General features: G+C 44.2%; 2 protein-coding genes across 5 annotated transcripts in view; one reads left to right on the top strand and one right to left on the bottom strand.

Moving 5' to 3' along the window:
- Positions 1-24,252, bottom strand: part of cep85l (centrosomal protein 85, like) — a 62,766-nt gene that overhangs the window by 20,162 nt on the left and 18,352 nt on the right. For all 3 annotated transcript variants that reach the window (XM_017455996.3, XM_017455995.3, XM_053675546.1), the window contains one exon: positions 12,881-13,425. In XM_017455996.3, the coding sequence (XP_017311485.1) occupies positions 12,881-13,425 (545 nt within the window). The remainder of the gene's footprint in view (positions 1-12,880; positions 13,426-24,252) is intronic.
- On the top strand, positions 3,447-12,127 carry pln (phospholamban). 2 transcript variants are annotated; one of them, XM_017456002.3, is made up of 3 exons: positions 3,447-3,604; positions 7,877-8,059; positions 9,866-12,127. In XM_017456002.3, the coding sequence occupies exons 2-3, from the start codon at positions 7,905-7,907 to the stop codon at positions 9,879-9,881; spliced, it is 171 nt and encodes a 56-aa protein (XP_017311491.1). In that variant the 5' UTR covers positions 3,447-3,604; positions 7,877-7,904; the 3' UTR covers positions 9,882-12,127. The 2 variants fall into 2 exon arrangements, with proteins under 2 accessions (XP_017311491.1, XP_017311490.1); XM_017456001.2 differs by having other exon boundaries at positions 3,449-3,604; positions 7,688-8,059.

The raw sequence follows: 24,252 nt of genomic DNA, 5'->3' as shown, positions 1-24,252 counted from the left end.
TCTGGGTGTCAGATCCTAGAGACTGATCGGAAATGTTTAACTTGGTGCTGACGCCAGACTAGTCATGTTTTATTCATAAGCACCAGTTTGAATTTGGTGTCAGAATAGTTCAGGGTGTAAAAGATCCAATCCAAACCAATGCTACACATAATCCCTACTGCATTTCTTCTTGCATTACTTTTCAGAATGACAGCAGCTTCTTTCTATTAGCTATGCTATTAGGGTATGCTAAACATACTACTGACCATGTTGGTCTTTCCAAACAAAAGTAAGATGGATTACTTGATGGATAGTAAAAACATGGGATTTTTCAAATCCGGATCAATCTGATCCAGATGCAACATTTTTTGAACAACTGGACCCTGTAGACTACAAGAAGATAATCGCAATCTTCTACAGTCTCCCTAGATGTGTACAGTAAGATCTGTAATAAGCGGGCTTCTGGGTAATTAATCTGTAGCTGCCACGGTGCCAACGATGCTAAGCTACATCTTTAAAATGCTTGTCTAAAATGACTCTGTGCTAATCTAACAGCTTTATAAACAGGAAGTGGTGGAGCAGCAAGAAAACGCACCTCATTTTACAGCTTTTGAAATGACCTTGCCATTTGAAATAGGTATCAAATACACCGTGCGACTTTTGATTGTGTAAAAGGCATTGTGGAAACATTATTCTGTGCCATATCCCACCTGCCATTCCAGCACTGGCACTGCTGCTGCATTCTTCACGTCCCCGGGGAGATGCCAAGTCAATAATTATGCAATGTGGCATGCCCACACTGCTCCGAACAGACGGAACATGGAAGAGTTAGTCTTAGTTTCCAGGAGCTAATAATCGAGCTCTTCATCTGAATAATTAGGTGTGTTGGGCAGGGGACCAAGCACTGGAAGTGAAAATCCCTTCTCGAACTAGCAGATCCGACTAATGAGCATATTAACAAGCCCTTGAATCAAAAGGCTTTTTTTGCCCCCGGCAACGGAACTGCAAAATTTAAAATGTTCAAATATACACGAGTACACACAGGCGTACACACAAAGAGCTTCGGATGTCCCGAGACGACCTTGCTATGAGATACACGATGACAGGTGAGGCACAGAGCGGCTCTATACACTAAGCTAAGTGAAGAGGTGCAACGTTGATATATTGCTGCTAATAAGCAGACGTACCATCCAAACTAGCCAAGACTGGGCCTTGTGAATGCACAAACCAGTAAACAGTCCATAAACAAAGAAACGGTCTGAACAAGGTCGACTCTAACAACCATCCTTCCACAGCGCCCCCGTTTTAACGAGTGACTCCGTAAGCCGTGCCCGTCCATTAGTCTGGCATAGTTAAACGGCGCCGGTGGTCCTCTGTGCTTTCCATTGAGGGAGGGGGGGGTATAATGGCGTGCGTAACTGATACTCGGCTTGCAAGGCATGATAATGAACAATAAGGACTTGACCATGAGGGACGGTGCAGCCGAGCTGCTGGAGGTCATCCTGGACAAGTGGTGGACATGGTTTGGCCAACCCACGGCTCAAAGGATTAAAACATCCTGCTCGGATGACGTGCCTCTGACTTCCATCTTCTGTTCACCAGTGCCTCCTCTTTGTATAGCCAATAACAGCGGTATTCAGTACACAAGTGCGTACGCTTGTCTCTGAGTACCTGGGATTCAGCTGCGCGGGTTTAGCCTGTGCCAACAACCGTGCTGTCTCATCCAGTGGAAGCAGAGCCAGCACATGCCACAGCGGTGTCCTGATCACCCTTCCTCTCCGGTTAAAAATGCACTCTTGGAGCTCGCTCTGCTCGAACGTGCCAAGCACCTTAAAAGGAAGAGGAAGCTCAGAGCTGTTTTTATCTCGGGAGCTTATGAAAAAACCCGTCCGCAATGCTCCCAGGAGAACCCCTGTAAAAAATTTGAGTCGAGTCGATGGAAGCCAAAGGTCGGGAATAAGAAAAAAAGGTGGCTGGACAAGGTCAGTGGAAGGGTCATGCAAAGCACACACTTCTCTGGCAACAACATCAATTGAATACTTGCGTTGATCCTCCGGCAGAGGAATGGACAATGAGAAAGTACTGTGTGCAGTTGGAGAATGAACAGAAGTGTTTCGTTAAGGGATTCATGGGAAGATTTCTGATGAATAAAACTAAACCTTTAAGTCAACCAGCCATGTTAGAATAAATTTACAACATAACTGATGGGAGGGGGGTGTTTACAGGTGGGGTTACTGTATGGGGGTTTAACTGGTGGAGTTACTATATGAGGGGATTAACTTGTGGGGTTAATATATAGGGGTTAATATATAGGGGTTAACTGGTGGGGTTACTATATGGGGGGTTAACTGGTGGGGTTACTATATGAGGGGGTTAACTGGTGGGGTTACTATATGGGAGAGGGTTAACTGGTGGGGTTACTATATGGGGAGGGTTAACTGGTGGGGTTACTATATGGGAGAGGGTTAACTGGTGGGGTTACTATATGGGGGGTTAACTGGTGGGGTTACTATATGGGAGAGGGTTAACTGGTGGGGTTACTATATGGGAGAGGGTTAGCTGGTGGGGTTACTATATGGGAGAGGGTTAACTGGTGGGGTTACTATATGGGAGAGGGTTAACTGGTGGGGTTACTATATGGGGGGTTAACTGGTGGGGTTACTATATGGGGGGTTAACTGGTGGGGTTACTATATGGGGGGTTAACTGGTGGGGTTACTATATGGGAGAGGGTTAACTGGTGGGGTTACTATATGGGAGAGGGTTAGCTGGTGGGGTTACTATATGGGAGAGGGTTAACTGGTGGGGTTACTATATGGGAGAGGGTTAACTGGTGGGGTTACTATATGGGAGAGGGTTAACTGGTGGGGTTACTATATGGGAGAGGGTTAACTGGTGGGGTTACTATATGGGAGAGGGTTAACTGGTGGGGTTACTATATGGGGTTACTAAAAAAAGAAAGCTGTTTTGTCACTCTTGAAAAATATATAAATATATAAAAAGTTATATACTAAATATAAATAATATAATATTGAATAATAAATAAATAAAAAATAAAGATGTATAAAGAATCCCCAATTGATATAATCACATCACGGCACCGCTAAATCAAATTTTCAGGCCTCTCGAGACTTTCAGCCCTGCTGTTCAGAACAATCGGCACAACATGCGACACTAATCTTCGCATCAAAACGAATAACAAACCTCTCAGTTCTCAAACTGATTACTTCTGATGACACTGAAGATGAAATCGAGATTCTGAGACTGTATTTAGCTGCAGAGAAATCAGTGCACCGATCCTTTTATGGAGAAATTAATTTCAAAGCTACTTTGAGCTGAGGGAAGAAAAAAAATAACAAAAAAAAAAAAACCCCACCAGGCCTTAGAAAACAAAAGCGTGAGATGAGAGCTCAGACCCCTCCTACGCATCGCTGTTTTGTTATCATCCCCTCGATTTCTCCTCCCCTCTGCGTTTTCACTCATAAAACTCTCAGACATCCTGAACAAAAACTCCCAGAGCCCGTCGTCAGCCTCTGAAGCTGTGTGAGAACCGGACGGAGCGAGGACGTAAAGCTCACCGGCGCAGGCTGGACCTCACTGCTACCGCCTCGCTTCCACAGGCTCAGGTAAGACGTGCGCACTCGTACACGCTCACACACACCGATACGCATACATCAAAGCACGATTACACAAAAACAGACGTTTGCTAGAATGAAAAATCAGAATATAAAATATTGATCAGTGAAATTAATAAATAAATAAACCCGGATCAGCTGACTATCTGCTATATGATATTCGAGCATAAGCAGATCTGTTCACTTTTTCTTCGTTTGTATTTGTATCACCGAATAAACACCCTCGCACACAGTCCCCCGTGTAAACATGTCGGGTTTTCGAGACGAAAAGACATCAAACTGTAAATGTATGACGTTACAATCCTCCGTATACCGTACTTACGCACTGATCGAGCCCTAAATATTATTATTTATCCTGCAAACCAGAATGATTTGAGAAATCAGGGGCATCTACACATCCAAATGTTTTGTAGGTTTTGGGAGTCATTTGCATACCGGAGGCCGTTATAATGATACTGAGCAGACTTGCAGATCTCAGTCCAGACTTTATGCACGCAGTATATTTCCAGCCTTAAAGCCTACGTCAAAACGTTAGCTGATCGTCCTACTGTAGACAATACTACGAGAAATGTGTAGTGCGTGTATAGCCTCTGAGTGAGCTGTAACGATGGCTCTCAGAGCCACACATTGCTCCGTCATGCCATCATGGAAAGTTGCAGTATGCAGTCGCACACCCCTCCCTCTGCCTCGAGAGGACTTTATTTGTGTAGGAACGCTGCCAGAACAGCGGGGAAACAAAGCGCGCGTAAACCCACACGGGTTTGGGGAATCTGCGGCTGTGGATTTCCTTCTTCGGTTCGAGCCAGACCTTTTCTCTCTCTCTGGCACTCTGTAGATGTTCAGATGATGAAGAGCACCTACATTTATCCAAGTGATGCTCTGTGACACTTTCAAAATAAATGCAGCCATAATAGTAATCAGCGTGCTCCGAGTAACCATGTAAGGGTACGTTTCCCCAGCCTGTGAAGGGTGTGTTGGGAGACTTCACAGCCTCCTCGTGAAGTTATCGCCTGAAGCTACGCTCTGCTTGGGCGCTGGAATGTTTCTGGGCGACGCTGCTGGCACACACTTTAGAGTTTCAAGTGTGTGTGTGTGTGAGGAGGTGTTCGTGTATCGTGCTGCAGCGACACTCACTCGGGCCGCGCTGACAGGGTGATTACGATGAAGCCGTCAACACCGCAAACACGAACATAAACATGAGGACGTTTCCGTCCTTGCTCAGAACCGATTGACCCTACAGTGGAAAAGAGGCTCATCGTCGTCATCTTTTTTTTTTTTTTTGTACGCACAAGGCTTGGCAACGAGAACCGCCCTAAGAGAGACGAATTGCGGAAATCGTTTAAATCTCGTTAAAATGCCTTGAAGATCTGGTTCATCTCTAAATCGGCGAGTAGAGGGGGCCAAGCGCTCGAAAGCTACATGCGATCAATTAAACACTTACCAGTGACGCACATCCGGTCAGAGATGATGTGCAGAGATAGCAAGGATCTGGCAGTGTTCATGCCTCCTTATCATAGCTGGTAAAATGCAGGCGATGAGTTCTGGAGTGAGCCACATTGTGCCTGCTGACAGTCAAAGGTCATTCCTAAGAATAATCTGTAGTGTGCGTGGCTGATAGCGTCAGCCGGGGCCTTTTTGAGGATGTACGGCTTTGGAGGTTCTGGGAACGTTCCCTCATGAGACCCTCGCTCCGAACAGGAGCCAACTAAAGCAGTGTGAGAGAGGAAGATAAGCGCCTCTCCACATAAACGCTGAAGTCTTCATAATGGAGTGTTTTATCTTTCAGCAAAGCACTTGACGGCTGCGCCCAGTCTACCCAGGAGCACTGCGATTTACTCGTCAGTATTTTAGTCCTTCTTCAGCGTGAAACTATAAACCCAGGGATTATTTCTTTCCAGCGCGAGCTGGATCTGGCCCTGGGCCACGTGTTAGCTACTGATGGATTATCGTTAGGCTTCTAGGACCGTCTGCAAACCTTCGCACGTAGATGCAGCTCCTGTCACGACTCTAACAAGTATAAACAACTGTCAGAATTCTTTAGTACTGGGTTCATCAGCTAGAAAACGAGCATAAAACAAACTACGGAAATGTTCCGTGCCAAAAGTCCGCCTCTGAATTGCATTCCTGAAGCAATTTTTAGCTACGTTCTGCTTTTTATTCAGCGAGTGCACTAAGCACGACGAAAAAAATAAATAAAAATACAGCTCTAGCAACATGGAATGTAACTATAAATGGATAAAATATATATATATATATATATATATATATATATATATATATATATATATATATATATATATATATATATATATATATATATATAAAACCATTGACTAATCATTTTTCATTAAAGAACAAAGTTGTATTTTTTTTTGTCCGTTTATAGTTAAATGTAATGTTGTGGAACGTCCAAGGAACACTTACATTAAAGCAGATACAAATGATCTCAAACTTAATAAGACCGACAAAAGGCATCTTACTGAGTTACTTAGTACTGAGAAACATCATACTGAAGATCTGCCTGTCGGAAAACTTTACGTCTGTTACAAAACGTCACAGTATAAACGATTACTTTAGTAACTAGACGGTAGTTACAATAACCTGCGACAGAGATGCTGTTAGAGATATTAATCAACACGTTCTGACCAATCAGGCCGAAGGATTCTGTGGTGTAACAGTGAATAACTCAGAGGAAACCTACTGCCCTGTAAGTGACCCTAAGCCCTGTACACATGTTTATGATGAAATGCTTTTGGAGAAATTTATTTGAGATTGATAAAAGCTGGCCGGAGTGTGGAAATCGGCAAGTATTGCAGTTCTGCTGAATCCTTGAGAAAATCTTAATCCTTGTTGATGGCTCTTATGTAGGTCTTTGTTGTTGTGTTATATTACTGGATAAACAAAACGTTGAGCGATTTATCACTGCATAAAAAATAAAACTCCTTCGAAACTAAATTTGGGCGACTAATAGAGAGCCATTGAAATTTCAGAAATATTTGGCTGAAAATGTCTAAAACAATTGCCAGTTCAGTTTGTTTATTGGACCAAGAAAGTAAAAATGCTGAGAACTGCCAAAGAAGAATTCACTATTATTAACTGAAAGCATAACATTATGCATAAGGTGGAAGAGTTGTGTAATAGGTTTTTCTGTATGCTGTACTTTTTCACTGGAACACTGATTAATACAAAGTTCTGAATAAAGATTAAAAGTGTAAAAGACTGAATAAACTGTTGAAAAAGTACAAGGTAATGAATATTAACAAGAATATTAACAGCACTAGGATTTTAAGTCACAGGTTGTCGATTTTTAGTCCAGGGATGTGTTCCAGGGTACTAGCAGGAGGATGCGTTGCAGGGTACTAGCAGGAGGATGCGTTGCAGGGTACTAGCAGGAGGATGCGTTCCAGGGTACTAGCAGGAGGATGCGTTCCAGGGTACTAGCAGGAGGATGCGTTCCAGGGTACTAGCAGGAGGATGCGTTCCAGGGTACTAGCAGGAGGATGCGTTGCAGGGCACTAGCAGGAGGATGCGTTCCAGGGCACTAGCAGGAGGATGTGTTCCAGGGTACTAGCAGGAGGATGCGTTGCAGGGTACTAGCAGGAGGATGCGTTGCAGGGTACTAGCAGGAGGATGCGTTGCAGGGTACTAGCAGGAGGATGTGTTCCAGGGTACTAGCAGGAGGATGTGTTCCATGGTACTAGCAGGAGGATGTGTTCCATGGTACTAGCAGGAGGATGCGTTGCAGGGTACTAGCAGGAGGATGTGTTCCAGGGTACTAGCAGGAGGATGTTGCAGGGTCTAAACCTAACCCTAACCCTTGAGGAATTATTTATTGATGACTACAAAGCACTTATGTAAGTCGTTCTGGATAAAAGCAGTAAATGTGTAAAAGGTGCTTTAACGTTCAGTTTGAGTGAATCATTTTGGTGGATTGCTGAACAGTCTACAGAAAGGTACTTTCAAAACAGCTCATGAACAGTTCAGTATGTTGTGCATGCATGTAAATGTGGCATGACTGCTCCCATGTTGTGTGCATGCGTATTCATTCAGCTTCTCTACTGCTCCCTCCATCAGCTCTGTGGACTCCACCAGCTCCTGGACCACCTCTGTCCTCACGAGCACTACAAGCAACTGCACACCACACCCTCCATCTCATCCTTCTGCACTCCTACACCTCTCCCTCTCTCTCTCTCTCTCTCTCTCTCTGTGTGTGTGTGTGTTTGTGTGTTTGTGCGCGTGTGTGTGCGTGCACTTCACCTCCAGCACCCCACTTGCACAGTGCTAGCATACTATGGAGAAGGTGCAGCACATGACCCGTGCGGCCATCAGGAGGGCGTCCACCATGGAGGTTCCCCAGCAGGCTAAGCAGAACATGCAGAACCTCTTCGTCAACTTCTGCCTCATCCTCATCTGCCTGCTGCTCATCTACATCATCGTCTTGCTAATGTGAGCTGGAGGAGGGGCCGGGACGTGGCCTTGCGGCCAATCAGGGCCATGGACTCAGTCAGGGAGGGGCTTGGGCTGGGGTCAGAGCAGGGGGTCAGGGTTTAACTGTATATCTGAGTTGACTGCATGCTGCATGCATTTCATCGCACTGTTCTTGCAAATAATACACTCCGGTCCATCAAATAACGCCACACCTGCGGGGTAGCCGCAGGGAATTGTGGGAGTCTGAGGACCGCAGAACCGATTCCACATTCCCGATTCCCCGTCCCTTCACCTGAGCTCACAAACCAGGACTGAGAAATGGACTCAAAGCCTGAGCACTGCACTATACCATATGTAACACTGAATATTAACAAGGCTACAATAAACACTCAAAGATATGAATACGTGTATGTGTGTGGAGCAAGTTTCTTAAACCCACACCACGCTATGGTTCATCCACGTTAGCGTCCGAAACTAAACACACAAACCTTCACTACGACCTTAAAGTGCAAACAATTTACCTTAAATGTAGCGTTTGGCGTCTGACGTTTACGTCTTTAGTTTTGCTCCAGAGCTATGAGGCTAACTCGGCTAACTAAAACGTAATCACTGCAGTTGGAGACATTTCTATGATTCACAATCTATATCAAGGTATACGAGTTCGATTATACTCCTTTATCTAGAAAAACGACTGGACACTAAAAATGAGGGAAACATTTGACACATAGTTTGTAACCGTTGAAATGCACGGACAATGCTCAGGAAAACTGTGTTGTGACATAATTCATCACGATAATCAAGGTCATTTTGTAATACTGTCCAGCTCCAAACGTAACAGAGATCACTTATGACAATTTGCCGTAAACTAGTGGAAAAGTAGACTTCGTTTAAGCATCGTTTATTTTCAGCGCGCAAAAACGTGATTGAATTTGTTTCAGTTATTGAAATAATTGGATAGAATTTTACGACAGCTCTCGTAACCTTGTCAACACAGGTTACGCGTCACTGTTTTTCTGTTGTTGTTTTTTTGCCATCTGTCCAAACAGGCTTTATTTATATTCATTCAAGAAACCATTTTGTTATTCCATTTTGTCACAAGTGTAAAATTATTATTTTTTTTTTAATCGTTCCATACGACAGGACAAGTCGTGACTTACCGTAATCTCTAAACTAAACCAGAGAACGTCCACTGCTTCTAATACTATAGGAATGGGGCAATGTGTAACTCTCAACATGGCTGCTGTACTACCTAAGCCCCGCCCCTCGGTAAAAAGAGCCAATCAGCTCGTTGGTTAAGATGTTGGCAGAAAACACCAGGCTTATCAGATTCTGCATGTGCAGATATATAGTTGTGTTACTTATGGAGAAATGTGCACTAGCTGGAGTGACCTCAGAAATCACCTTTCGTTCTATTTGAGCCACAAATGAGCGATCTCATAACCGTGTTTAAAACGTCATTTGGTCGATCTCTTTTAAGTTTACAGGTCTCCCCGACGTTAAAGTAGATACGAACCTGATCTTATACGATTACGGTTGAAAAATAACTGTGTCGCCAAGTGAGCGGACTTCACTAGTGGAACTCTGACTGAACTTTAGAGAGTACTGGACGTTGAGGTGTCGGCCATCTTGGACAACTGAAATCAGTGATGTGTATAACAGAGCTCCGCTTTAAACTTGATGTCTAAAATGACAGACTCTTGCTCTTGGGCAAAAAAAAAAAAAAAAAAAAGTAAAGATGTGAAAGTCAGACACCAAACGAACAAGCAGTTCCTTATTAAGAACGGCGACGCTGTGCTCTTATCTGTCCTTGTTGATGGTGTTTAGCTCTTTCCATATGTGAAGGACGGACAGCGTGGTGTAACCTCGTCCTCCTCCCGGCACCGCACGCTGAGCACGGCCGTCCCTGAGCCACGCGGCGCCTCACTGCGAGCTCGCACTCTACCATCGTCCAGAACGCCGACACGCCAACTCCGACGTCTTTCACCATGGATCTCACCAACAACCGGGGTCTCAACCTGCTGCTCAACTTCCTGCTCATCGTCATCGTGCTGCTGCTCATGCTCATTCTGGTCAAGCTCATATAACGTGAGCTGAGCCGCTCACCTCAAGCGCTCAAGACTTAATATGGCCTGAACACATTTACTATAGAGGTAGCGGTATCGGGGGATCTCTCTCTCTCTCTCTCTCTCTCACACACACACACACACAATCTCTCTGTTTGAGTGTCAGTTCCACTATCACTTCATGAATGACATTTTGATGCATTGCTTTAACACCGAAAGCAATCTAGGAGGTCTTTTATGTGCAAAAGGTGTGCGTTCCTTAACGGCAAACAAATCGAAACCGACCTTTTTACCGCGAAAGCTCACGTGCTCAGATGGTGCTTGCAAAGCAATTCTAATTTGTATGTAATCTTCCACTAAAGTGCAGCACTAGACATTTTCCTGCCTTTAAACAGCCTCAGAATTTTTATCTACATCGCTGTGATTAAAAACTAACAGCCGAGACGCCCACTTTTCATAAGCCAGTCAAAGTCCCGCCCACTAAAACATGCTGTTTAATCCAGGAAATGTACGTTTCACTGATTAAAGCCCGATTTGGATTGGATTCACTTTTACATGTGGAGTGTAATCATTACCAGCGTATCTCTGGGATTGTAATCTGAATCCACCATGTAGGTAAAAAAAAATAAAAATTCTTTAGTATAAAAGACACTCCAGGAAGCACTCTGGTCTTTTTTTCCCCCCATTTTTAATTTTTTATAGTCTCCCACATAAACCAAAACAAAAGCAGAGTTTAAAACGGATCAATAAACCACAGATGACGTTTAAAATAACTCGACGTGATAAAGAAGCGACACTTTCGGGGGTTTTAGGGAAGTTACCGAGTTCCACGTGAGAACAGATCAATTAAAGCTTACATACGTGTTATGATCACGTGACCTTCTTTCGATCAAACAACCTGTGTGAATATTTTATCCGTCCGAATGGCACTTAAGACATAAACACAGCTTCCGACTCGCTTGCACCATCTAGTGGTGATGTTTATACTGCAACGAATAAAAACCTAAGACCAATGTCTTTAATTGCACTCCTCCGCCCACCCTTCTTCTCCCTACTCCACAGTGCATTATGGGAGATCTGCAGACCCTCGGCTACGCTGTTCGGTTCGGGTTGATGATAAAACTCGAGCTGGACGATAAGACTTGATTGTGACTCCTGCTCACGAAAAGTTTTATTTTTAAAAAGTGATTTATTTGTCGGGACGGCCAACGAAATGTCCTTAAATCCGTCACAGGAGTGGCACAAGGGGTGGGCGATCAGAACAAAAATCTAAAATCCCTACAAAAATCATACCGTGTATAGTACCAGGATACTTATGAAAAATAAATATGCAAAAAAATGTAATAAAAATGGCAGCAAACCAATAGCATCACATCACAACACAAATTTTTTTTGTATGATTTTGTGGCTACAAAAATAAATAATTTAACGCTGAAAAGAAGTGCAACATTTTAAGAACAAATCAGCGACTTCCAACCGATGCTAAAAATATTTACGACAATATCTTCAATATCTCAAAAAAGTATACTGTGACGTCATTTATCACAATATCGATATTATTGTTATCCAATCATGTTTCTTTTTTGTTTTGTTTTTTTTATACCAGTTTGCAAACCTAAATATCTTGATATATACCTTACTTATATTAATACACTATTTTTGCCATGTCATTCACCCTCATGGCCATGTCTGGCCGAGCTGAAATGGCCTTCCAGGACCCATACCGACGACCTCGGATCTCCAGTTCATAAAGAAAGCTGCTTGGGTGGTGCACAATGATGAAACTCACATGGCTGTTTGATTACAGAAAATCAACCACCATCTTACAGCCTGAAACGCTGATGTTACACTTTGACGTTACACGGTTTGGTTGGTATATAGTGTGTGCAGAAATGTAATCGATGTTGTTTTGCACGTGCACGAGTGCGCGGGTTTAAAATGTCAGCAGATACACGAGAGGGAGATTATAATGAAGGTGTATGTGAACTAAACTGATAATAAATATCCTCCACTGATGAGCACACCTATGAGCCATCTCATGTTTCTTTAGGCCAACTTGGGACAGTTCTATTGAGTTTTGATATTGATATTTTTTATGTATAGTTTTACAAAAAAGAGAGGAAAAAAACACTCTGAAAGATGCTGAGACTTCAAAAGTGTATAAAATTATCACTAACTTCCTACACTTACAGATAAAATCCATTTCAGGCCTGTGTGTGTGTGTGTGTGTGTGTGTGTGTGTGTGTGTGTGTGTGTATATATATATATATATACACACACACACACACGCATATATACACACACACACACACACACACACACGCACGTACGCACCCACACACACACACGGGTGCATCTCAAACAAATTTTATATTGTGGAAAAAGTAAAAGATTTTCCGTAATTTAATTAAAAAAGTGAAAATTAAAAAGCTTAATAAATAGGCAAAATATGATTGTATATATATTAAAGTAATGCTTCTGTAGTTTTTACAGATAAAGAGGCATGTGTTCTGCTTATAAAAAATTTTGAGGCATTGATGGTGCTAGGATGGAGTCTGTCCACTAGGGGGCAGCAGAATATTTACTATGTATATTCTAAGAGCAAGTTTGACCTTTCTAGATATTTCTAGGCATATGCTCATGAGCAGTCAGCTTTTAAAGGCGCTCTATAAAATAAAGTTAATTATTATTATTATTATTATTATTTCTGCGTCGTTCCTGCTCGAACACGGCTGACTGCTCACGATGGACGTGTTACGTCGAACGTTACTCTTACCTGCGAGATCTCGGCCTCCTGCCTCATCCTGTCTCGCTGCTGCTGCTCGCTCAGCCACGTGCTCACGCCCTCGGGTCTGAACTCCATCTGCTCGCTCAGCCACATCTGAGTCCTCACGCTGGGCTGGATGGGCGACCCACCGACGGCCTGGTGCCCCCTGGGCATCACAAGGGAGGCTCTGCTCTCAGGTAAGGCACTGTAGCTCAGGTCCAGCGTGCTCGGCTTGAGCGGAGACGAGTCGGCCCGGGCGTGGAGCAGGCTACGGTCCAGTGATCCGTGGGCGTCCGGGTGACACGACGTCCTGCCGCTTTTCTCCTGGCCACCCAGGCGGGTGAGGGAGGACCAGCGGCGCACGGGTCGAGGGTCCTTCATGTCCAGCGGGCTGGAGACAGGGGAGGAGAGCTGGCTGCTGTTCCACGGGCTGCTGGGAACCGACTGGGCGCTGAGCTTGGAGCTGGATGGAGATGGCATGACATGCGCGGTGGGGATGGAGCCCTGCGAGCGGAGGGGCTGGAAACACAGCGTGCCGCTCGAGCTGGAGTGGTCTGGGGGGGGGGGGCAAAGAGATATACACAGATGTTAACAGCAACTCAGGCCAAGAGAGTTCAAATCTGGTCTTAGCTATTTACACCAGTTTTATTATCATGAGTGATATTACATCACCCCTGACATTATTTACGATGGAGTGACGCCGCTCCACATGGGGGGGGGGCAGAGAGAGAGAGAGAGAGAGGAGAGTGCGCGTGCATGTGTGTGTGTGCGCACTGTACTTGGCCCAATACCAGGTTCAAGGGCATTACACTGAGAGCTGAGGACACAACGATGTACCACGCAACTCAAACTATAAGCATCACACACACACACACACACACACACACACACACACACACACACACATCCCACTGATCAATTCTAATTAAGCCAAAGTAAATGTAAAAGTAATTAACGTTCAAACGTTTAAATAAGCAAAATTATTGGCACCCTTCGTATATTTGGGCTTGAAAAAGTTGCGGACAAAAAAATATCCCGTTTATTACCCAGACAGGAAATACTTTTACTTGAGTCAGTTTATTCTTAAAAATAAATAAAACGACATAAAATAACAAACTTGAACCCCTGTAAGCTGGTAGCTCACTAACACTCGCCAAGACCCTTGTGTGCGTCATGTTCTACTCGGAAAAACACCTGGATATTAAGAAATGCTCACGTTCTTCTACACAGATGACTCGAGTCGATGACGTGTGAAGTCGTGCGTTCCGGCAAACGTGCGTCGTTTTGTTCTCAGGACATGTTTTTATTATAAATACTGAGATGGGGGATGACGAGGTCAACGAGCCTCTGAGCAGTCAGTGTGCAGGGGTCGTGCTGTGACTGTGTGAACACACAGCTGGCAGGATTTAGCAGTGTACGAGGGCCAGAGGAAACACCGCTGTCTATAGTACGTGGTTGCTATAGAAACGTTAGCGTACCGTATCGTCCGTGGTATACCGGTACGATCCCCCCCCGGTGATGAGAAATTTGTGGTAAACACATCGATTAATATTTTCATATCGTTATTGAATAAACACCGTTAAATACAGTGATATAGTTTTAAGTCCTACGTTAATACAGAGCTTTGATTTGACTTCAAACCTTCTGCTGTTATGATAAACTGGGATCTTGTGTGGGATCTTTGAATTTCTCGCTCGCTCTTCAGGAAGTCACTTTGGCACTTCAGAGATCCGCCTACTGTGTACTTTCACCTCCAAATGAAATGAAATGAAAGTGCGCCTGAACAACGTTGCCATTCATGACTCACAGAGCAGCTGTGGAGCAGCTGGGGAACCGAGAGCGATAGAACCCATGCACACACACACACAAACAAAAGCGGAATGACGTGTCATGGAGCTGTATTAATACATAGGCTCTTCATGCCTGAGCTTGATCTCACGCAAATTTCGTCATCAGTACTGTACGCACGCCGCCCGAGTTTTCTAACTGCAGGTCGCAAATGTGCGTTGAATTCTTTAGCTTCTTCCACAAGGTGGCAGCAGTGACCCGGGGCCGTTGATTCTCAAGGGAGTCGAAGAAAAAAAATGGAATAAGCGGAAACGAGTGCAGGTTACAAAGTACCCGCGTTTGTATAACTCTAGCCTTAAAGAGTATACGGATTCGTATATGGGTGCTAAACGTTGTGAGAGATCGCCCGAGCATTGCTCTTCGTGTTGTTGTCACACCAAAAGACCTGCTTTACTGCTCTGTACTGACTCTCGTAGGCCAGGAGGGGTAGTGCAAGTTGTCGTAATGCGCCTGCGTCCGCGTGCATGTCGAATGGAGTATACTCTGAAAGGCTATGTGGCTATACGACATAGCGTACGTAAAAAAAACCAAACGAAGTATACCAGAGGCTTTGATTTATTATTTCTACAGTGACAGCAGAAAGCAGTCTAATAAATATAAAGCGCTGAATAATAAAGGTAAACACGCACAGGCGAGATTTCCCGTGTGTGGATCGTTCGGTCTTTCAGGAGCTTATATTTCAAGATGTTTCACTTCCTTTGTTGCTACATTTACAGCAAGTGCTAGAGGAATTCATACATGCTGCGTCTTGTGCTTCGATTTCGGGACGTGTTATCCACATGTACTTCCACAGAACTAACCCCCCCACCACTTCAAGGTATTTGCGTTATCTCTACGTCATGAGCCGCATCGCACCATCCTGGTGTTGATTATATATAACCGTTATGACTCTTAACTTGTTCTTATTATTTTACACGCCATACAGCCTGATGTCCAAGTGTTTAGAGGTTTTATCTGTACTCCATCAGTGCAGTGTGTGAAATACCACACACACACACACACACACACACACACACACACGCCGAGGTCCGGTCCAGCAACGTCGACACGGCGAGGCTCTAAATGAACTTCCGTGGCTCAGAGTCGACTCTCCTTTCCCTCACCTCACGGCCGATGGCATCCCCAGACGTTTATTTTAGTGTCCAGACACGCGAGCTCGGTTTCGTAATGAGAGAACGGGTGTCCGAGAGATACAGAAGAACGGAGCGGCGCTGTTTCCCCCAGCGGAACCTGGCCCGGTTACACCGACGTGAATAGAAACGGCATAACTACTCTATTAAAGGGTGGGGTGACGTAACGAATATATCATATCGTGATTTTTATTCTTCGATATAAAACGTCCAGAAACTAACTGATGATTTGGATCGGATCGGGGATGTGGTGTGTATCGGGTCGCAGCAGAATAACAAAACTCTGGATGGGTTGATGAGGTTGTGTGTGATTTCACACACGCCATCAGGAAACATAATCTCGTGCCTCGTCCTGTTGAGCAATCGAGAGTGTGTGTGTGTGTGTGTGTGTGTGTGAGGTGATCACACAGCACATAACCAACACCCCGCTGCTCTTTCCACGTGTTAACGTGCATTTAAAATCAGCTCTCGAATGTCACGGTGTCCGTTTCCGTGTGGCGCCGAAGAGACCGGCGGAGACGCTTCTGTTCTCGTAAGGGGTCCAAGCACCGCAGGAGGGGTATGTTTCCTGTTCATTTAAATTAGTCAGGGTAAACAAGGAGTCTGACCCCACAGAGGGCCAGACACGGTAAACAACCTCATCAAGTGTCACTCGTACACGACAAACCACAGGCCACGAGTGTGTGAGGTGAACATCACACACGTGACAAGACAGTGGTGAAGATCAGATTTAAACACACGTGTGAAGATCAGTGAACAGCCAGCAGACTGAACTGGACGATGTAACCGAGTCGAGTAGCAAAAGAGTGAAAGAGAAGGGGAAAACGAGGCAGCAAAATAGTGAAAGAAAGGGGGAAAAGAGGCAGCAAAATAGTGAAAGAGGGATAAAGAGGCAGCAAAACAGTGAAAGAGAAGGGGAAAACGAGGCAGCAAAATAGTGAGGGGAGAAAAGAGGCAGCAAAATACTGAAAGAGCAAAAGGGAGGGGAAAAAGAGGCAGCAAAATAGTGAAAGAGGGGAAAAACGAGGCAGCAAAATAGTGAAAGGGGAAAAAACGAGGCAGCAAAATAGTGAAAGAGAAGGGGAAAAAGAGGCAGCAAAATAGTGAGAGGGGAAAAAGAGGCAGCAAAATAGTGAGGGGGAAAAAAGGCAGCAAAATAGTGAAAGAGAAGAGGGAAAAGAGGCAGCAAAATAGTGAAAGAGAAGGGGAAAAGAGTAAGCAAAACAGTGAAAGAGAAGGGGAAAACGAGGCAGCAAAATAGTGAGGGGGGAAAAGAGGCAGCAAAATACTGAAAGAGCAAAAGAGAGGGGAAAAAGAGGCAGCAAAATAGTGAAAGAGGGGGAAAAACGAGGCAGCAAAATAGTGAAAGAGAAGGGGAAAAAGAGGCAGCAAAATAGTGAAAGAGCGAAAGAGAGAGGGAAAAAGAGGCAGCAAAATAGTGAAAGAAGGAAAAAAGAGGCAGCAAAATAGTGAAAGAGGGGAAAAAGAGGCAGCAGAATAGTGAGAGGGGAAAAAGAGGCAGCAAAATAGTGAGAGGGGAAAAAAGAGGCAGCAAAATAGTGAAAGAAGGGGAAAAAGAGGCAGCAAAATAGTGAGAGTCGGAATAGAGACAGCAAAAAAGTGAAAGCGCAAAAGAACGCACGGATGAATGAATGTTTTTGGCGCAAGAAAGAAAAATGAAGCGTGAAAAAAAGAACGGAAGAGGTGGTGAAAAAAGTGAAAGAAGGAAGAATGAATGAACGAACATGTGTATGAATTATCTTCGGCACAGGGTTAGTGTAATCATAGCCCCGCCCCCACGCAGTCACATGGCCCACTGCAGCTCTACATCTCACAATCAAACTAATGGTCTTACAGCTACACTGCACTTCCACATCGAGGCTTTACCAACACAGTGAACACACACTGACAGAGCCAGAACTGGTCCTAAACACACACACACACACACACACACACACACACACACACGCAAGCTCATGTAACCGCTCCGAGTGTGTGAAAAGCGCGGTGAAAGCGGAGCAGAGTGTGTGACCGTGGTGAAACTGGAGCAGAGAGGACGCTGGACTGCGGTGAAGGTGACCTCTGCAGTATCAAACCGTTACTGTCTACACACGTGAAATCACACTCAGGAGCATCGACACGTCTTTTACATGTTTATATAACAATCTGTGAACACAGGAGTGCTGAACACACACCTGAACACACAGCTGGGAAAGCCGACAAGATTTCTGTTCTCCTGACAGGGCGGGAGGTGCTGAACTCCAGCACGCCGATGGTGACGCCTCCACCACCTACAAGTCCAGTCCTTCTTCTTACTAACTTGTACGGCACAAACACCCTTAAAGTACACCTCAGACAGAGAGGGAGCTATTAAAGAAAAACCTGCTGAACATCCCCCCCGCTTGTTCTGGAGACATCGCGCTAACAACGCTGGACAGACAACATAAAGAAAACATGATGCCGTCAACACCTACAGGCCGAGACACAGAAATCCATCAGCTTAGAGAACACATCGACGACTCCTCGTGTACGAGCAAAAAAATAAAGATGCAGCGAAAGAAATTACTAAAGAAAAAAAGCGAAACAGAATTAGAAGGAAAAAGGAAAGGAAAAGAGGACGAAAGAAAGAAAGAAAGAAGGTAAAAATGAGCCAAAGAGAGTGAAAGAAAAAAAACGACAGAATAAGAGTGTTAAAGAAATTAGGAGTGAAAGAAAGAAAGAAAGAAACAATGAAAGAGTGTGAAAGAATCTAAGAGGAAAGAAAGAAAGAAAGAAGGTAAAAATGAGCCAAAGAGAGAGTGAAAGAATCAAAGAAATTAGAAGTGAAAGCAGAAAGAAAGAAAGAAAGAAAGAAGGCAAGAAAGAGCTAAAGAGAGAGTGCAAGAAAGATACAATGAAAGAGTGTGAACGGAATTTGGAGTGGAAAGAGAAAGAAAGAAAAAGATAAAGAGAGTGAAAGAAAGAAAAAAAAAAAAAAAAAAAGAAAGAAGGTAAAAATAAGCCAAAGGGTGAAAGAAAGAACGATAGAATAAAAGAGTGTGAAAGAAATTCGGAGTGAAAGAAGAAAGAAAGAGCGAGCAAAAAAGAGAGAGTGAAAGAAAGAAAGATACAATGAAAAAGAGTGAAAGAAAGAACTGCTAGTATGAACGTAAGACTTGTCCTCTTCCTGTCCCTGTCTCACCTCCTGTCCTCTTTCTTCCCCTCTTTCTCTCCGTCTCTCCCGAGAGACCCCTCTCCTGTGCAGCGGTAGCGTGTGCACTATTTAACCCTCAGTATCTTTCCCTCAGTCACACAGCCGTACGAAGCGTTCGGACCGAAGTGATCTTTACACTCATGAATGAAACACTGAGTGGCGGTAAGAAGACGGCGGATGAATCAGGAGACATCAGGAGACATGAGGAGACGGAGACGGCCCTCCTTCCTGAGTATAAATGGGGAACTGGGCTGTATGAGTGCATCTCGGAGCCCCATCCCAGCGGAAAGGAGCGGGACGATTAAAAGGATGTAATCGGAGACGAATGGAGGATGTTCAGTCAGCGCGCCGTTCCAGCGGAATATGGATATGGATCGATACAGAGACGGAATACTGGTGTTGCTTTAAAAAGCCGGTGATGGGAGGATGAGAAGAGGGCGGAAGTGCGGTTTGAGCGGGATGAGATCAATCGTCTCGGTAGAGGAACAGTGAGCGTGTGTGTGTGCTGAATGGGGACGCTACCGGTCGATTCAAATCATAGGAAAATAATCAATAACCGGGTGGTGTGATGAGGCGGAGTCACTGTTACCACCTCGACGTTGATTATTCTCCTAGAACGGCATGTCCCCAAGTGATTTATTCCTCTTACACCCCAGCAATTCACCCACGCTGACCATTTAAAACTGATTCTTTTTTCAACCTGTTTGATCTCATGATGTTTTCAGGAAGCCACGGTAATCCACGTCCTCCATCCTTAGGCGTTCCTACGTCGGAAAGCTTTACCTCTGACACTGGAGACTCCTTCCACAAAGGTTCAACTGACATCTCTTAACGCAAAAGCTGCATGCTACCGACACGGGACTTTAACGTTTGCATGTGGAGCGTCCCTGTGATTTGTGATCGAGCTTCGTAGCTCGTTAGAGATGTGCCCGCACACTGCCTGGTGAAAGTGGGAGGCTGGCTACATGTGGGGTTACAGCACGTGTAATTAACAGACATCACAGAAGAGGAAATGAATGTGTGTGTGTGTGTGTGTGGTAAAGAAAGAGCCAAGAGACCTCTTAACATCCAGTCCCTCCTTCACAGCACTCACGCTCACACACACAGCGGTAAAGCAGCCGGAAAGGCAGGACCATCATTCCAAGCAAGACCTCCATTAAAAACTCCAGACTGAAGTTGAGCACCAGCCTATTTGCCCCATGGGGTGGGGGGTGTTACGATAACCTAATATACACCTTGTGACTAATGTCTGGCTTCGCAAAGCTAATATCCGGAGCCGTGACAGCTTTCGGTCGATCCCTGAACAGACGCTAGGCTCCGAACATGAAGGGGAGTCTAGTACGCGGCCTCTTTAGGGCTGAGCTGATCCTGAAGAACATATGGAACAGATGAGTTTAAAGTGCTTCAACAAGCATGAACAGGCTGAAAGTAAATTAGCGCTGAAGGTTACACACAAAGAAAGAGGATTAGCTGGTGAAGTCATTCTCCTAATGCACCTCGTGTATTTAGGCTCTTACTAAGCTTGTTTTTGTTTTGCTTGTTGAAGAGTTAAAAATTTCAATGGTTTAAAAAAAAATATATATATTAATCTGTGACCTTAGGATCTGTGCTTTGTGGTTTTTGTTTGTTTTTTCCTTTCTCTAATCTACAAGGAAAATCAGACACTTTTTAGAACCCAAATATTTTTCATCTGAAGTTGAATAAGCTGATTTCTGCTTTAGGAACAAAAGTCTAAAGAGGTACAATATGCAAAAGAGCTTCTAACCTAAACCTAAACTTAGTTCTGAGTCTGGATGAACACACATCGTCTCAGGTTCTCTCTCGAAACAACATCTTGCACGGATTTGATCTCCCGACCGATCACGAATTAAAACGTAATCGATGAGAACTGGGAAATAATCAGCGAGAACTGGAAAATAGTCAATGAGAATTGGAAAATAATCAAAGAGAAGTGGACAATAATCAATGAGAAGTGGACAATAATCAATGAGAAGTGGACAATAATCAATGAGAAGTGGACAATAATCAAAGAGAAGTGGACAATAATCAATAAAAATGGGAAAATAGTCAATGAGAGTTGGAAATTAATTGAGAAGGATTGGAAAATAATCAACGAGAACTGGAAAATAGTCAATGAGAATTGGAAAATAATCAATGAGAAGTGGACAATAGTTCACAAGAACGGGAAAATAAATGAGAATCGGAAAATAATCAATAAAAACTGGAAATTAATCGATGAGAACTGGACAGTAATTAACGAGAAATGGAAAATAATCAACTTCGGGATGGACGCTGATCTCTGCTTCACGTCTTTGATCATTTTCCTATACTAGCATGCAATGACAAGTGTTGCACTCCTTATCTGATCATCATCAGGTCTCAGTACTCCTACAACTCGATTTTTACCCACGGTATAAAGTACGCCTGGATAATCCCACTGTTTGTAAATGCTAGGCAAAAGTTTCTAAACCTATAACAGCCTTTGTTGGTGATCAAATTTATATACCGTGATATATATTGAGTATCAATCAGATATTGTGTATAACAGAAGTGTTTTTGCCAAACAGTCAGCTCTTACACACACAGGCAGAAGGCAAGTGCTGACCCAATATTTATCGAACACCAATCACCCAGCTGATCAGAACAAAGTCGGGGTCATCTCCACCAGCGCAACGACACACTCTCTACAGACGGTCCCAACTCTCTCGGAATGACCCGGTCTCGCAACTCGATGAACTGCGATACGCGAACACGCCTGATTTCAACACTGACCTGTCACAGAGAGAGAAAAATGAATGTCTCAAGACTTTACCCCACGCACACGGACGTCGTTTATATCCGAGCCTGTGTTTTCAAAGGTTTAGGATTAACGCCTCGTTAAAAAAGACAGGTCTGGATAGACAGAGTGTGAATGTTTCTCTGCTCCAAGTGTAAATCAGCAAGATACACATTTCGCCATGTTGTACCTTTCGGCAAGGCGCTAATCTCCAGCTCTTTAGGTGCTTTGAGAGGTTTTACAATAATGTGCTTCATTTTGGGGTTTGACTAAAATCAACGTAATGAATAGCTGTAAAAATGACTTCAGTGCTATTCTACATTTCTACCATTCTACAGAAAGTCTACCAAGCAGGAAAGACTACCAGTAGAGAGATTGGTCCAGTGCTTCCAGTCCTACAGGACTATCAGGTTCTTTCTGTATAGAACTCTCCGAAAAATCTCCAAAACCGACTTCAGATCCACACTAGACTCCTTCAGATGCTGTGTTTTCACCACACAGTGCAGTACGGCACAGGAATCTAGAGCTATACGTACTTGTAGAAATATGGCGACAGAAAAAGATCAATTTTTACCAACCAGGTGTGTCGAGACGGTCGCGTGCATTTCACTGCACGTCGTACTCCGTGTTGTCGTTTATGACCAATAACATTTGATTTGATTCGGATTTCAACCTGAGCATTCAGAACAAAGTCAGTGCTAAACAAAGTGCTAGGTAATTACATGAAAGTCTATTTTAACACATTTTGTTTATCGCACCCACCATTTATCTTTTCTTTTTGTCCGTAGGTCAAAATCTCACAAAAACAGCAGGGCTCTGACCTTTGGCTCAGTTTAACAGCTCCCATCTACAGAAAGAAAAAAAATCACCCACAATCCAAAATCTAAGACGTGTTTGGTTCACTGTCCGCAGCTGGATTGATTCAAATCGCTGTCTCATCGCGATCAAACCGCAGCAGAGTTCTAGCTGAACCGGACCGAGACCTCCTCGCCCAGGCGCTCTCGGTTGATCTGGTCCACTGAAGAACCGCACCACGGCCCTCTTTACCCTAGTGCGTTTTCATTAATACGCATAACTGTTGTTACGCCTGTCGTCTACGCTACTCCGGCGTTTTCGACCCTTGAAAACGGAGACTTTTGGAAACGCCAAAGACCCCCGGGCCTGCGTTTCAGTGTAAACGGACCAAAACGCAGACTTTTCAAAACGAAGGCGTGGCTCTGCCCATATTCGCTCCCTGATTGGGTCTTCTGGATCATCGCGTATCCTTCCCTGACTCGTCAAAGCCCCTACCATATGACATTTATGCTAAACGTAAATGGACTAAACTCTGCGTATGCGAACGCACACTTAAGGTCTGATTGAATGTTTTTAGTCGACATTTGATTTATAGTGAACAAACAAATGAGACACACCAAATTTTGCGTCAATGGAAATAACAAAAAAAAAAAAAGTAGTGCCATGGATTTGTTACAGTACTATTTCATACCACATTGTCAGCGTACTCTCTAGCCCCGCTAGAGTGGCCTGAAAGCACCATATCTGTCTCGCATCTAATGAGAATACAGACAGCTTCAAGGACGCTCTTCACTCAACGGCTGCAAATGCACAGAACGTCAGTGTGAGTAATATACATCAGCCAAAACCTGTCCTTAGACACACTGGCAGAGTGGAACAGGACAGAAAGCAGCTGTAGTAAACATTACAGAAGCAGCATTATCATTGTGGATAACTGCGACTACATGGCTGTGGGGTAGCTGGCTCATCAAGGTGTCACAGGACTTGGGGAGGAGGGATCTGTCGAGAAAACATTCATTTAACATTTTTTGGGAACGTAAGTTAACTAGTACATTTCTGTACGCTATCGCCACCCTGAGAGAGTGGAAACACTGTCTAGCTGCTAAGCCATTCCTAATTCCTAATTAAAACCCCACCATTACAAGGGTGTAGAGCAGCTGGTGTGTCAATTTGTTCCATGATGGGGGTTATGAGGGAGAGGGCACAGGAGGACTAACCCAAATTACACCTCCATCACTCATGGCTTAACTACATTACCACCACATCTCCTGCCTGATGCTAACAAGTGACGCCCAACCGGCTAATCAGACTATGTAATGTCTAATGGAACCCAAATCTTACTCAGGGGGGGAAGGATTCTTGCAGATGCTCCTCTTGGGAAGGGCCCATTAGCTAATGGTCTGGGATTTGGGAGTCATGATCCTGATCCATCCCATATTAGGCTAAGCTAACTCTTCACAAAAGTGCTAGGACTTACAGCGGGTGATGACCAAATTTTTTTTGAAACCGAGGTGGGGTCTTGGCAAATTTTTAGTTATTGTCTGTCAACCAGGACACTGCGCTTCATATCCATGTTTCCTGATACTTAGAACCAGATGTACTGAGTGGTTTTGTGTTGCCAGGGAACACTAGTACAAAG

This window comes from Ictalurus punctatus, chromosome 25, assembly GCF_001660625.3.
Source record: "Ictalurus punctatus breed USDA103 chromosome 25, Coco_2.0, whole genome shotgun sequence".
Classification (NCBI taxonomy): domain Eukaryota; kingdom Metazoa; phylum Chordata; class Actinopteri; order Siluriformes; family Ictaluridae; genus Ictalurus; species Ictalurus punctatus.
The sequence above is the reverse complement of the archived record's forward strand: the minus strand, read 5'-3'. Positions and strand labels throughout refer to the sequence as shown.